We start from the raw sequence: 16,902 nt of genomic DNA, 5'->3' as shown, positions 1-16,902 counted from the left end.
AACATTTATATCAAATACCTCATTTGTAGATGGAAGCAGCTACAGGTTGTCACCTAGCCATTGTGTCAGCAGCACAGCTGGTGGTTTCACATGCAGCTGGGAAAAGCAGTGGTCAGGCCTAAGAAACCAGATATGTGGGAGAATGCTCACATCAAGTCACTCCTCACAGTGGGCTCTGATCTTCATCAGATCTGCTAAAGGCACATACAATACAGAGCTGGTTCTTCTGTGTCTCTATGAAAGTTGCTAAATTTACAGTACATGTATGGAGAGGAAATAGAAATTGGGAAAAAGTAACACTGGTATTATTTTAATGTGCTACAGAGGATTGGTCAACAGAGGAACAGGAACTGAACAAACTTAAACAAATGGCTCCAAGAATGATTTCACTAATCTTGGAAAACAAGAAGCAACAGACGCCTGCGAGCTAATTGCTTCTTATTTGACTTGGCTTGAAAAATCATATTCTCACTTAACTCCAATTACAGATAGGCATCTTGGGCCAGCTGACCTTTTCTTTGTCTAGCTGAGTTTCCTTTGAACATGCTATAAAGGTTTTGATCACCAAAAAATGTAATACCAGATGAAGGTCATTATACAAAGAATCAAACCAACACATATTAAGGGGAAAAACAAAGTTCCTGTAAAGGTTCTGGCATATCAACAAGAAACTAACTGACTCTTCCTAATGTCTGAAACACATGTCAATCAATAGGCCAATAAAATTTTTATATGCTATGCAAACAAGTGGTAATCCTAGTACCACCCAGTTTGTGGTTTACCACTGAAAATACTTCATTTAAAAAAATCATAGTATTCCATTTATGGACAATAACCCATTATCCACGTCATCAACTTGCTACTGCTATGAACTTAGACATTTCACAGCTCAAACTCGATATAGAACATGGAAAAAAAAAGACTAAGTAAAATAATGGATTTCTTTCATATAAAGCATGAGTGTACATGTAATAAATACATCTACATTTGTCATGGTGAATTAAATCAGCTTCAGCTTCAGGCAAAGAGGCAGAGTATTAGGTTGAAATGGTCCATTTCTTTCCAATTTGTTATACATGTAGAATCTGATATTTATTTTTTACTTGATTAAAAATTAAATTAGGTTTCATTTTAACATGCAGAGCTCTTTCTCTGAGTATTTCATTTAAAAACAGCCAGGTTGGAAGGAAGCCAGTAATCAAATCCTTGCAGACTTGGGAAACCCTTCTGGTTTTTCAGACTCTTTAATAAAGCCTGAGAAGAACAAAAGTTTAGGGACCAGGCATCTTTGTTTTTGTGATGACTCACATCATCCAGTATTCATTCATTTATTTTTAAGTCATTCCACAAATATGCGGAAGACACTTTTCTAAGCAGGGACCATGGGAAACAGAAAAATACATGGCCTTTATCCTCAAGAACTTTACAGATCTCTCTCCCTCAACATAAGTAGTCCTCTTTAGTTTAATGATCAGTAAATCACAAATTCAATGTTCTCTTTTTCACATTGAAACAAACGAATTTTTCCGTAGAAGTATGCTTTCAAGAGAGTATGAGATGAGCCAACTTACTGAAAAAACGATTCAAAGACCCTCCACTTTTAGGGGAGACTAAAAAAACACAATAGTGAAGAAATACATGGGTTTTGAGAGACAAAATAGTGAACTATAAGGTCTATTTAAAATTCATATTGCTGCAGGATCAATCTGTATATTACAATAGGGGGAACAGGGCATTGAATGGATTATGAAGAGCTAAGACCAATGAGACCATTTAGACATAGCTTTAGAAAGACTCATGAAATGGTCCGCATCTTTCACAGTTATATGCAGATCTATTAGATGGAAAATCAGCAAAAATATGGAAGAGCTCAATAGCATCATCCATCAAAAGGATCTAATGGGCAATTATAGAACATCCTGTATAACACAGAAGAACACACATTCTTTTCAAGCACACATGGAATATTCACCAAGATAGACTATATCCTAGATCACAAAACATTAAGTCAACATATTTAAAACCAGAGTGTGTTCCCTGACCGAAATCAATCAAACTAGAAATCAGTAATAGGGAAAAAAAATTCTCCAAATAGAAATTAAAGCATGCTAAATAATCCATGGGTCAAAGAAGAAGCATCAAAGGACATAAAAAATACTTAGCACAAAATGAAAATATATCTACAGGATGAAAATATATCTACAAAAAGAAAATATATCTTAAAGATAAATTTAAAATACTAAATGCTTACATTAGAAAAGAAGAAAGGTCTAATCAATGATCTAAGTCCCTACCTTAAGAAACTAGAAAAAGAAGAGCAAAATGAACCCAAGACAGCCACAAAAAGGAAAAAATAAGCAGAAGAGAAAATAGATGAAACAAAAAGCTAACTATTAGAAAAGATCAATAAAACTGTTAAGTCTCTAGTAAGACTTGACAAATATAAAAAGAGAAAACAGAACCTCCCAATATCAAGAATGAGACCAAAGCTATAACCACAGACCCTAAACCTGTAAAAAAGAAAAATTAGGGAATATTACAGCTCTATGCACATAAATTTGAAAATTTAGATTAAATGGATCAATTCCCTAAAAACCGCAAACTACAAAATTTAGCTCAATATGAGACAGAGAACCTGAATAACCCTATGCCTATTAAAGAAAGGTAATCTGTAGCTAGAGCTTTTGAAAAAGGAATCATCAGGACCAGATGTTTTCACTGCAGAATTTTACCAAACATTTAAAGGAGCACTCATGTAAATTCTACATAATTATTTTCAGAAAATAAGGAGGGTGAAACACCTACCAATCATTTCATAAGGTCAGCTTAATTTCAATACCAAGCTGAAAGTCTAAGACAGAAAACTAATGACAAGTACCCCTCATGGACATCACCATTGACATTCTCACAGATTACTAACAAATCAAACCCATCTATACCCAAAAATGATTACACACCATGATCTGGTAGAATTCACCCCAGAAATCAAGTCTGTTTCAGTATTTGAAAATCTCTCAATGTATTGTACCAACAGTTAACAAAAAATCACGGCTGTATCAACCAACAAAAAAAGTTTGTGACAAAATTTATTTTGTCATTAATACATTAATTTGTCACCAATGTAATTAATAAAAAACATTATCAGAATACTAGGAATAGAGGTTGTGACGGTTAATTTTACATGTCAATTTGACTGGGCCATGAGGTGCCCAGAATTTGGTCAAAGGAGATCAAACCAGTCAATCTTAAAGGAAATCAACCTTCAATAGTCATTAGAAAGACTGATGCTGAAGCTGATGCTCCAATATTTTGGTTACCTGGTGTGAAGAGCTGACTCACTGGAAAAGAACCTGAGGCTGGGAAAGTATTAAACATACTAGAAGTCTTAGCCAGTGCAATAAATTAAGAAAATAAAACTTTCCTATTTGCAAAAAATATGATTGTCTAGAAAATCCCAGAAAATCTATTTAGGTGACAGAGGATGAGATAGTTGGATGGCTTCATAGACTCACTGGACATGAGTCTGAGCAACTCCGGGAGATAGAAGAGGAGAGGGGAGCCTGGCATGCTGCAGTCCATGGAGTCGCAAAGAGTTAGACACAACTTAGCCACGGAACATCAACAACGTCAGTGAGGTGTTTCGGAGTTACGATTAACATTTCAAGCAGTAGACTGAGTAAAGTGCATTGTTCTCCCTAATGTGTTAAGCTGAACACCTAAATAGTACAAAAAGGCTGAGTAAAATCCTATCCTATTGTTTCTGGTTCAGTTTTTCTGGAGAACCTTGACTAATACAAAAGGGAAACTTCTCCAACTTGACAAGGAGCATCTATAAAGAAACCTAGAGATGACATCATAATCAGTGGTGAAAGAATGAATGCTTTTTCCCTAAAATTGGAAAAGAGACAAAGCTGCTCTCATCACTCTTATTAAACATAATACTAAAAGTCCTACTCAGCACAACAAAGAAACGGAAATAAATTATATACTGATTGGAAGAGAAGAAATAAAAATATTATTTACAAAAAAATATGATTTTTCTAGAAAATCCAAGAAAATCTATTTAGAAAAGCAAGATCACAGAATCTGAGTGAGATAAACAAAGATCAACAGTATTTTGGTATGTTAGCAACAAACATGTAGAAACCAAAATTAAAAACACAATTCCATTTATAACTTACAATTTTCCCAAAAAATGAAATACCAAGACATTAATTCAAAACACATGCACATAATTTAGATGCTGAAAAATGACAAAACATTTATGAATAAAATATAAGAAGATCTAAATAAATGAAGAGACATGCCATGTTCACATTTTGGAAGACTCAATATAGTAAAGATGTCAATTCCCCCCCAATTGATCTATACACATAATGCAATTCCTATCAAAATCCCAGCAAAACTCTGTTTTATATATAGAAAAACTTATTCTAAAGTTTATATTGAAAGGCAAAGGGATCAGAATAGCTAAGACAATTTTGAAAAAGAAGAATAAAGTAGGAGAAATCGCTCTACCTGAAGTTAAGGTTTATATGCTATAGCAACCACAGAGATCAACACAACAGAAATTTCACACAAACACACCCAACTACCTTGTTTTTTAAACTTCTGATTTCTTTGTTGATTTTTTTTTTTATACTTAGTAATCATTCTCTCAAAAAAAATTATTTGGCTGCACCATGCTGCATGTGGGGTCTTAGTTCCCCGACCAGGGAGGGATTCTATCTGAGTCCCCTGCAGTGAAAGCAAGCAGTCTTAACCATTGGACCACCAGAGAAGTCCCTCCAACTAATTTTTAACAAAAGGGAGAAGCAATTCAATGGAGGAAGGAAAGTTTTCTTTTTCGTTTCTTTCTTTTTTTTTTTTTAATTTTTCAGTGGGTTTTGTCATACATTGATATGAATCAGCCATAGAGTTACACGTATTCCCCATCCTGGTCCCCCATCCCACCTCCCTCTCCACCCGATTCCTCTGGGTCTTCCCAGCCCACCAGGCCCGAGCACTTGACCCACTTTTTTTAAAAAAACAAACTGCGCTGGGCATCCATAGGCAAAGTAAGCCTTCATCTAAACCTCTCACCTGATACAAAAATTGATTCATACATTTGAACATAAAGCATAAAACTATAAGACTTTTAGAAGAAAATATGAGGAAATCTTTGTGATTGAGGGCTGGATGAAGAGTTATAGATATGACAATAAGAGAATAATCTATGAAAGAAAAATTTGAAAAATTAGACCTCATCAAAAGTAAAAAGTTTTGCTTTGTGAAAGACCTTGGTAGGAAGATGAAAAGACAAGCTATGAAGTGAGGGAAAATATCTGTAAACCACACACTGGACAACAATCCAATATCTAGAATATACAAAACTCAAAAGTAAAATGGAAAACTCAGTTAGAAAATGGGCAAAAGACATGAACAAGCATTTCAGTGAAGAAGAGCTATTAATGACAAACAAGCACATGAAAAGATGTTCAACTTCATTTGCCATTATGGAAATACAAATTAAAAACACAATGGTATATCACTACACACCTAAGACGTCTAGAGAGAAGACAGGGAAACTGGATCTCTCATAAATTGCTAGTGAGATGTAAAATGGTATTGCCACTATGGAACATAGTTTGGCTTTTTTTTTTTTTTGGGGTGTGAGGCTTGTGGGATATTAGTTCCCTGACTATGGATCAAACCCCTGCCCTCGGCATTGAAAGTGCAGAATCCTAACCACTGAATCGTCAGGGAATTCTTGGCAGTTTCTTATAAAACTAAATTTGTACTTTCTATCAGACCCAGAAATCTTATTCTTGGGCCTTTATTCAGAGAAATGAAAACATGTGTCTACACAAAAACCTATGTATGAATATTCACAGTGGCTTTATTCATAGCAGCAAAAAAACTGAAAAATAGTACAAATGGCCCTCAGTATAAATGGTTAAAGTGTAGTACATCCATAGGATGAAATCCTACTTAACAATAAAAAGGAAATATTGATACATATTAAAAAGCTGAATGGCTATCAAGGGCATTAAGCTCAGTGCAAAAAGTAAATTTCAAAAAGTTTCATACTGGGTGATTCCATTTATAGATTATTCTTGAAATGACAAACTATAGTGATGGAAAACGAATTAATGGTTACCATAGAACATGGACTGGGGCTAGAACAGGGCTAGTACAGTTCTCTGGCAGTGATGTGAAACAGTTATGTACCTTGACTTTGACACATGGATTAAAACACCATAGAACTACGCACACACACACACGAACACACATGAGAAAGAGTGAAAACTGAATAAGGTTTTTAGTCTGGTTAATAGTATTATGGGGACACACACACACAAAGTTTGGTTTTAGAAAATTACTATAGTGTGTGTACTAGTGTATGTCTGACTCTTTTGTGATCCCCATGGGTTGTAGCCTGTCAGGCTCCTCTGTCCATGGAATTTCCCAGGCAAGAATACTAGAGTGGGTTGCCATTTCCTTTTCCAGGGGATCTTCCCAACCAAGGAATCAAACACGTGGCTCTAGGCACGTCTCCTGCATGGCAGGAGGGTTCTTTACAGCTGAGCCACTAGGGAAGACCCTAACAGTATTATACTAATATCAATTTTGCACTATGGTTATATAAGACCACCACTAGGGGAAGCTCAGTGAAGAGTACCTGTACCTGGAACGCGATGTACTATTTCTGCAATTTTTTGGAATCTGTAATCATTTCAAAACAAAAAATGCTAAAACATCTACTCAAATGCTTTTTAAAAGAATCTCAGCTACCAAACAAGGTGCAAGCTGAAGAGATGGAAGAACTATTTCTGATTTAAAGGGCTTTTCCTCCCCAACAGAATTACTATTTCATGTCCACCTGCTATTTCTTTATTCCATTTTCCTTGAAGCTAACTAAATACAAGCTTCTTGAGGACACTGGCTGTATTTTATTTAGCCAGCGCTGCTTTCAGTGCTGCTGCAATACAGACATTAAAATATAAAAAATACTAGTTAAGTTTCTATTGAATAAGTTATCTAATTTGGGCAGAACCTGATACATTTCTAAGAGAACTGGAACTATGCCACTCTGACTAGGTTTGTGGCCTTGGTTACTTAAACCTCTCTGGATTTTGAGTTTTTATCCATAGAACAGAGATGAAGAGTACTGTGTCACAGGATTGCTAAGGGTATTAAATGAGTTAATATATGTAAAGCACATAGAATAGTAACTGACACAGGGAGAGTTGGAAAAATTTTATTTTTCTAACATTTTTAAAAAATACGACTTTAAGGTGTTCCATTCACATGAATCAAAATGATAAATCAATAAAATGTTTAAGTGGTCATTTCCTTTAAATACTATTGCACTTCAATGAAAAAAAATCTGCTTATGGGGTTTATAGAGAAAAAAGTCCCATATGCCATCTTAACAGTACCCATAATAATTAACTTTATAAAAATGACTACCTTGCTACTGCATTCAGGTCTTAAGTTTTGGATCTCATTAATTTCTAATAACAATAAAATATTATATGTGAAATGCTAATTAATAAAGGTATAGTCTAAAGACTTCAATCTTATATACATTATGTGACTCACTCAACTGACTTATTAATCTTTTACTCTTCTTAAAATGACCTTTTTCTATTCTCTGACTGATTAACTCTTATCCATCTTTGCTTAAATGTCATCTCCACTCTCAAGCCATATCCAGCTCCCCAGAGAGGACCTATTGCACTATAATAACCCAGCTGTGGGCAAGACTGCTGTCTGCTGTGCTTACTTTCATACTTCTCACACTCAGGATAAATCCTGTCACAGAGCAGGGTCCCTGACCACCATTTGTGAATGAGGGAACCTCTGAGTTCTTCTGTGATACTCCCATAGCAGTGTTCACTTAGCACCGTAAGGCACCAGTAACCTAGCACAGTGACTGGACCATTCATCAGAAATATGTACTGAGAGGTTACCAAGCGCCAGGCACTGCTGAATTAGTACAATGAACACGGCAGCTGCAGTTTCTTATGGAATGACAAGCACATACATAAAATAGCTTTTTTTAAAAAATTGGGATTAGGACTATGAAGAAACTAAAGCAGGGCAGTCTCACAGGGAGGTGAGGACGTGAGCTGGAGGAAGGGCTTGTATCAGGGGAGGCCTTTGTGAGGAGGGAACATTTGAGCTCAGAGAACAAAAAGGCACCAGTCACATTTAGAGCAGGTGTGAAGAGCCCCACACACAGGGAACGGCCTGTACAAAGGCTCTGAGACATGAATCAGATGGGTTTGTTGGGGTAGAAAAAAAGGCAGGTCTGGCTGGCACATAGAAAACTAGGGAAAGAGAGGAGGAGGAGAAGAGGTCAGAGAAGCTGGTCAGGCTGGAGCATGCGGGCTACAGTGAGAGATTTGGATGTTATTCTAAGAACACAGAAGACTGCGGGATGTAACGGCATTCTGTGAGGAGTAACAGACTCTGATTTACATTATAAATCACACTGGCTGCTGAGTGGTGAAATTGCAGGGGGTTATGAATGTCCACAGGCAGACAAGAGACTATGCAATGGGGATGGGGTGGTGCTGGGTGGCAGGGGGACAGGGAAGATGGACGGAAACAGACAGAAATCATGATAAATTGTGAAGACAGGGCTGGCAGGGCTTGCTGTTGAACAGGAGTAGGGTGTGGCAGTGATAAATCAAAGATATCTCCTGAGAACTTGACTTTAGTAAGTTTACCAAGATCGGGAAGAGTGTGTGTTTGATCCCTGGGTCAGGAAGTTCCCCTGGAGGAGGGCATGGTAACCCACTTCAGTACGCTGAGAACCCCCAGGGACAGAGAAGCCTGGCAGGCTACAGTCCATAGCGTCACAAAGAGTTGGACATGACTGAAGTGACTTAGCATGCACATACGGGTGTGTGTGTGCACGTGCATGCGAGTGCTCAGGGAAGAATACTGGAGTGGGCTGTCCTTTCCTTCTCCAGGGGACCTTCCCAACCCAGGGATCAAACCCACGTCTCTTGTGTCTCCTGCTTTGGCAGGCGGATTCTTTACCAATGTGCCACCTGGGAAGAACAGGAAATACCTACTACTTTGACCCAAGAAAGTTTCAGGTGCCTATTGGATGTACAAGTGGATAAGCAGTACAAGGGGAAAAGCTGTAGGCATTTAACATATACTTTCAATAACTAACTCTTTGATGATGACAGACTCACCTAGAATCAAACATATAATACAGCGTCACAAATTTGACCAACTCTACTTACTGTTTCCAAGGTTACCGAGACAAACATAAAATAACAAGTGATTGAAATGACTAGAAATCTCAGGTCATTTGATGAACTATGTCATTTTTGGCTGCTAGAGATGTTCCCTGACCCAGATTCGTAATTCAGCAAAGGAGTTGAATTTTGTGTTCGAAATTTTAGACAGATGCTGTAACTTGACTCTGGTATTTGTGCCACTTAGAGAGGGTCTTAAAAACACTAGCGTGGTGAGGTGCAGGGAGGAGTAAGCAACGATTCACCAAATCACTTTTACTCAAAGATAACTACATGCTATACATGAAGCTATTGGGAGGCAAATATTTGAGGCTTTCAGCCATGATTCAGATTTTAAAACTGATATCTATTAAGATATAATTTATAGAGTGAAATTTATCCTTTTTAGCACACAAGTCTTAGTTATGACAAACACATGCAATTAACAACCACCACCATCACCATCACCACCACAATCAAGATATAGAACAGCTTTTCACCCAAAAATGTTCCTTCAAGTTTTTTGTAGTCAGTCCCTCCCCTACCTCAGATGCTGGCAACCAATGATCTATTTTCTGTTCAATTGTCTTTTTAGACTCAAGGAAACTCTTAGGAACTTACGACTCTTATTCACAGGATGCCTGGCAAAGCCATATTTCTTGGAAAAATATGATATGTGAAATATCAGAATCACCTAAAAAGTATTTCATGACCTTGTAAAAGAAGAAACCATCCATTCCAATTAGTAAAGATTAGATTCAGGCCTCCAAAACAGAGTTTATAACCTTTCCTCTAAGATGCTTTTCATCTAATAATTGGCTTAGAAGAAGCAAGCATGACTTTTTTTCCACTGCGTGGCATGTGGGAGCTTAGTTTGCTGACCAGGGATCACACCCAAGCTCCCTACATTGAAGGCTCAGAGTCTTAACCACTGGACTTCCAGGGAAGTCCCCAAAACAAGCATGCCTTTTAATACATGCTCAACAAGCACGATTCTACACTTTTTCCTCAAAACAACCTGAGTTTTTGAATTACTGTCTCATTCAAAAAGTTAAATTAAGATATAATATTACATATTCTTACAATGGCTTTACATATGATTTTCTACAGGAAACTGATAAATATGAATTCAATCAATTTTCCACATCAGCCTCATTTGTAAAATTCGGTAATATTTCTTTATTAATACTTATTTGAATTACCCATTTTGAATTCTAAAAATATTCTATTTTGACAAATATACATGATACTTAATTTTGAAATATATACTACTATTACTATTATTCAATTAGATCACTCTTTATTAAATCTACTATGAAAGCAAGTAATTGACTTGAGCTGCTGGGTTATATTTAAGTTTACATACTCAATTAGAGGACTGATATTTAACATAATTTATTTTATTTTTTTTTTTTCTTTACATACTTTTTTTCTAACATAATTTATTTTAAAGGTAATTTATTAATTGACTTCTAATTGGCCTACATGAATGAATACACCTTCCATGGTGAGCCAGAATGGGGCAGTCCAGTAGTTAAGGCTCTGGGCTGTGGAATCAGAAAGACCTGGATTCTAGACCTGGCTCTGTTTTCCCCTGGTTTTGCATACTCTGGGCAAGTAACTTCCTGTCTCACAGAACCTGAGTTTCCTCCTCCATTAAATGTGCATAACAGTACTACCCACCTCACACAGCAGGAATGCAAGTACTAAGGACCAAGCCTGGCACATGTAAGTGTGGTCAATAAATGTCAGCTATTATACACCAGATGGAATTCCCATGTAAAAAAATGTTGAAATGTTCTTTTATTCACCATTTGCTCTGAAACAAGGAAAGTGACTTTATTTCTGTTTCACAGATGACAAAGTAAGAATAGAGACAGGTGAATGGAGAGTCAACTTACTGGCTCAGGTGCATACAACTGAGGTGAAGCAGAAAATCACCTTGCTGTTCAGACAACTCAGGTAATTTAAGGTCTGATATTACTATTGTTTCTAAAAGTGGGGTTTTCTTTTTTTTTTTTTTTAACAGAAGTAAAAAAGAAACTTTGATCAAAGTCATAAGAACGCACAAAAACAGACATATGGATCAATGGAACAGAATAGAGTGCCCAGAAATAAGCCCAGGCGCTTGCAGTCAATTAATTTTTGACAAAGGAGGCAAGAATATACAATGGAGAAAAGGCAGTTTCTTCAGCAAGAGGTATTGGGAAAGCTGGACAGTCACGAGTAAATCAATGAAGTTAGAATACATCCTTATACTATACACAAAAAGAAACTAAAAATGGCTTAAAGACTTAAATGTAAGACAGGATACCATGAAACTACAAAATAACATAGGCAAAACATTCTCTGACATAAATGATCAGACTATATTCCCAAGACAATAGAAATAAAAGCAAAAATAAACAAATAGGACCTAATCAAACTTATTAGCTTTCGCACAGCAAAGGAAACCCTCAACAGAACAAAAAGACAATCTACAGACGGGGAGAAAATATTTGAAAATGAAGCAAACAACAAGGGCTTAGTTTCAAAAATATACAAACAGCTCATACAACTCAATAACGAAAAACCAAACAATTCAATCGAAAAATGGTCAGAAGACCTGGAGACAGTTCTCCAAGGAAGACATACAGATGGCCAACGGGTACATGAAAAGATGCTCATCATCATTAAGTGTTAGGGAAATGAAAATCAAAACTCACACAAGTCAGAATGGCCATCACCAAAAAGTCTACAAATAATAAGTGCTGAGGACATGGAGAAAAGGGAACCCTCTTGCACGGTTGGTGGGAATGTAAATTGATGCAGTCACTGAGGAAAACAGTATGGACATTCCTTAAAAAATTAAAAACAGAGTTGCCATATGATCTAGCAGCCCCACTCTTGAGCACAGATCCAGAAAAGATAAAAATGTTAATTTGAAAAGATATATGTTCATAGCAGCACTATGTATAATACCCAAGACATGGAAGCAACGTAAGCATGCACGACAGATGAATGGATAAGAATGTAGCATACATTTACAATGAAATATTGCTCAGCATAAAAGAGAATGAAACAATGCCATTTGCAGCATCATGGATGGAACTAGAGATTATCATATTAAGTGAAATAAGTCAGAGAAAGACAATACCATATGATATCACTTATTTGTGGAATCAAAAAAAAAAAAAAAAAAAGATACAAATGAACTTATTTACAAAACAGAAACAGACTTGCAGACATAGAAAACAATCTTTTGGTTACCAAAGCGGAAGAGGTTGGAGGGATAAATTAGTTTGAGGTTAACAGATAAAAACTACTATACATAAAAGAGATAAAGAACAAAGTCCTACTGTATAGCACAGGGAACTATAGTCAATATCTGCAATAATTTATAATGGAAAAGAATCTGAAAAAGAACATATATACATGCTCACACATAACTGAATCACTCTTCTGCATACCTGAAACTAACACAACACTATAGATTTAATATATTTCAGTTTAAAAGGGCAAAAATATTCAAAAGAATTAGTGCCATTTATAAATTTTTTAAAAAAGAAAAAGTCAAGGATGATTACAGGAGAGAGCTGCGTGTTGTAGTTCTGCTCTTGAGGTAGGAAAAAAGGCCTTTTACCCATTAACTTGGTGGGTGTGTAAAAGGGACTTTCACTAAGTGGAAGTTCATTCTGTGACGCCAACCATATCAGAACAGCAGACTGGACAAATGTTCAGGTTTGAAATAATTTTGAAAACTCAGTTTTAAAATGGAAATAAGTACCTCACATTCCCTCCTTTCCCCCCTCTTATTCCTTTAGAAACAGAATGTGTTTTTTTTCTCCCTTCCACTCTTTATAGGCAAATTTATGGCACTCATAAAATTTTACACTAAGTTTGAAGGAAACTAAGAGGACATCTAGTTCAATCCTTTTGTTCTAAGGTAGAGAATGATGCCCAGAAAGGATCCAAAATAAAAAAAAGCCAAAACGAGCCTGGGACCAAGTGTCCTAATACCCCACCCGCTACTCTTCCCACTACAGGGGTATCAAACACTTGGGCCAGGCAGACACCATAGTCCTCCACATCCACAGCAGACATCAGCCATCACGTCGTTGCCTCCTTCTCACTTTCACACCTTAGTGTCCTCAAGTCATCACACTCAACCTGGCTGCTGCCTGTGACAGTGGCCATGCCCCCAGTGACTTAGTAAATGTAAACTCAAAACTTCCAGCTTAAAATGTGAAGACCATTTTTCTTCCTTCCATTTTCTCTCTTAAGTTTCAGGAATACTTAAATCTTGAAGAGCAGTACACACGTGTGTGCTCAGTTGCTCAGTCACGTCCAACCCTTTTGTGACCCCATGAACTATAGTCTACCAGGCTCCTCTGTCCATGGAGTTCTCCAGGCAAAAATACTGGAGTGGGTCCCCATTTCCTCCTCCAGGGGATCTTCCTGACCCAAGGATCAAACTTGCATCTCTTGTGTTGGCAGGTGGGTTCTTTACCACTGAGTCACCAGGGAAGTTCCTCAAGAGCACTAATGATCTTTCAGAAAACATCTGAACTTTACACACTAAAAATATGGTTGGAGACTGTGAGATAAATTTACTTTGTCAAAAATTTTAAAATAAATATAAGCAAAATTAATCTACAGTGATAGAAATCACCAGAAATTGGTTGCTTGGGGAGGGGCCAGTGGGGTGATAGAAATGTTCTATATCTTGATAAGAGATATAGTCAAATTATATACTTAAGATCTGTGCATTTCACTGCCTATAAATTATAGCTTTAAAAAACAATCTAAATTATTCATATACAAAATTCCGGTTTTAAAATTCTAATCTAAAGGAGGCACTTGAATGGCAATTCAGTTGGTGAGAGGCAAAGACCAAACTGATAGAGATCTTTCAAAATCATCAGAGCTAAGTGCATTTTTGTCCAACTATTCATGAAAATCATATCCACTGTGCCAGAAGTCATGTATAAGGTAAGCTAATCAAGAGTTTCTTTAAGGCTACACAGATTAATGGATTCTGCCTTAACAGGAATGACAGTATTATTTAAGAGCTGTCTACACTATTGTGATAATATATCTGCTGGTCTGCCTTACACTGAAGTGCATTTAGAATTTAGTAACAGAACTTCATCCACAGAGAATTTAAGACCATTATAGATAAGGAAGATACGGTTTAATATAGTGCACTAATTAGGTTTTCACATTTCTATCTTCTGTATTACTTTCCTATCAAAACTTGGGAGTGTATGACATTCTGCCCACTGCATATCATTTCTGGTAACAGAGTTTTATTTGCCTACTAGATTGCTAATTTTTAAAATTTTTACTGGAGCATAATTGATTTACAATGTTGTATTTGCCTACTAGATTGCTAATTTTTAAAATTTTTACTGGGGTATAATTGATTTACAATGTTGTGTTTGCTGCAGGAATTCGGCAAACTAAATAAGATACATATACCCACACATTTTTCGATTCTGTTCTCAATAGGCCATTACAGAAAATCGGTAAAAGAGTTTTGACAAAACAAGAAGAGTATTGAAAAGGAATAAAAAACTGGCTCTTTTCCAGCTGACAAGTAAGCACAAGAGGTTGGCTCAGGAATCACAGGTGGACAGGAGCACAAATTGGTTAAAGATAGTGCTCTGTGAGTTCTTACTGCCATAAGACAGAGAGTGGGGAAGAAGGCAAATTCAGAGTTCAAGTTAGAGCCAGACAAGGAAGACAAATTCCTCACCTCATTCAGCAAAGTGCATTGAAATGATAAATCTTAGCACGCATTAGTAAAAAGGCCTGGTACAGTATCTAGTGCAATGATAAATAGTAGCTGTTTAAGAAAACAGTTTGTCTTATTACTAACAAAGCATCCACAGGAGAGTGACCCTCGCTCCCCTCCAAATACCAAATCTGGTGTCTGGTACCAGATACGTACCAGATCTGGCTTCGCTCGGTAGGTCAGGGGGAAGGAGAGCCACATGGAGTACAAGGTGGTGAGCACTGAGGACAGCCAGGATTGCTGGACCTCCCGGCTTCTGGGAATGCGGTGAACATAGTATTCAGGAAACTGGAAGGAAACAGCAAAAATCCAAATCAACTGGGCCACTGATACGGAAGTTAAACATAGTAACAGTTAACATTTGTACAAACAGGAAATGCTGTCTTGATTACTTTTAACTTTCTTTGGAATTACTTTTAAACTAAGCCTTTTTCCTGCTTTATACAACACACATCATTGGGTTACCACAAAAAGTTCCTAAATGTGATTCAAGATGTTAAAGTCAATGTTGACAATAACTGTCAGTTGCTCAGTCATGTCCGACTCTTTGCTACCCCATGGACTGCAGCCTGTCAGGCTCCTCTGTCCATGGAGTTCTTCAGGCAAGAATACTGGCGTGGGTAGCCAGCCCCTTTTCCAGGAGAGCTTTCCAACCCAGGGATAGAACCTGGGTTTCCTGCATTGCAGGTCGATTCTTTATGGTCTAAGCCACCAAGAAAGCCTGCTGACAATAGTTAAGGGAAATTTTCTATAAAATATGTTTTATGTAAAGACCTTAACATACTGATATGCAGAGTCATTACAAATCAATATATAAGACAAGTAACCTAGTATCAAGATGGGCAAAAGAGATGAATAGATAATTCTAAACAGGAAACACAGTCAAACATTTGAAAAGATGGTTAACAACTAAACACAATAGGAAGCAATGAGTTATTTTTCACCTACCGAGTTGGCAGAGATTGTGGATATTTAATGTTACTGAGGATATAGGGAAATAGACATTTACATTCCCTTAGCAAACACATTGATATAACTTTTGAGGAAGGCCGTTTGTGAATATCTATCAGAATTTTAAGTGTGTCTATTTTTGATCCAGCATTTCCGCTTCCAGAAATACATCCCACAGATTTATCCATATGCTATCCACTTTATCACTGTATATGTGGAAATTGGAAACAGCCCAAATATCCTCCAATAGGGATAGGAAAAGTCCATGCAATGAAATATATGGAGATACATGAACAAATGATATAGATTTATATGAACAGATATGGAAGATGTGCCCAGATAAGTTGTCAAAGTGAATATGCACGTTGCAGGACAGTATGTTTAATATGACCCAATATGTATTAACAAATCACACAGTTATGTGTGTTGGTATACACACTGGTACACATATTAGTATTTGCATGAAGAAATTGGTCCCTGAGCCACGGACCACCCAGTCTGAGACTCATAAGGCATGAAACCATGTGTGAAGGCTTATGCTGTCCTCCAGGAGGGCATCTATGTAGTTCCTAGAATTCAGCATAAAGTGAAAATGGGGTACACATGTGACCACTCTCTTTTACATATGATGATAAAGGATATTCCCTCTTCCTTTCATGCTATACCAGGGAAGAACAAAAGCTCTGGGCTCAATATGTTATTCACTATTATTATTTACTTATTAATCATTTACTATATCAGTGTGTTTGTTTTCTTCCAAAGGATTAAGGTACTAAATGTTCAATGAGAAAATAATACAAATAGTTGCCAAACTATAGACCATACAAGGAGCAGAATCCAAACGAGGACAAACTTGTAAGGAATCTTGTTGGAGGTTGTGTTTGCCTAATTTGTGGAGATTATTCATTGAAAACATGTAATGGGTAAAATAGTCCT

The 16,902-nt window shown here is 36.8% G+C and overlaps 1 protein-coding gene across 2 annotated transcripts in view; it reads right to left on the bottom strand.

Moving 5' to 3' along the window:
- Window positions 1-16,902, bottom strand: part of ALG14 (ALG14 UDP-N-acetylglucosaminyltransferase subunit) — a 94,999-nt gene that overhangs the window by 46,652 nt on the left and 31,445 nt on the right. For both annotated transcript variants that reach the window (XM_065927768.1, XM_065927773.1), the window contains exon 3: window positions 15,172-15,303. In XM_065927768.1, coding sequence (XP_065783840.1) covers window positions 15,172-15,303 — 132 coding nt within the window. The remainder of the gene's footprint in view (window positions 1-15,171; window positions 15,304-16,902) is intronic.

Source organism: Muntiacus reevesi, chromosome 1, assembly GCF_963930625.1.
Source record: "Muntiacus reevesi chromosome 1, mMunRee1.1, whole genome shotgun sequence".
NCBI classification, from domain to species: domain Eukaryota; kingdom Metazoa; phylum Chordata; class Mammalia; order Artiodactyla; family Cervidae; genus Muntiacus; species Muntiacus reevesi.
The sequence above is the reverse complement of the archived record's forward strand: the minus strand, read 5'-3'. Positions and strand labels throughout refer to the sequence as shown.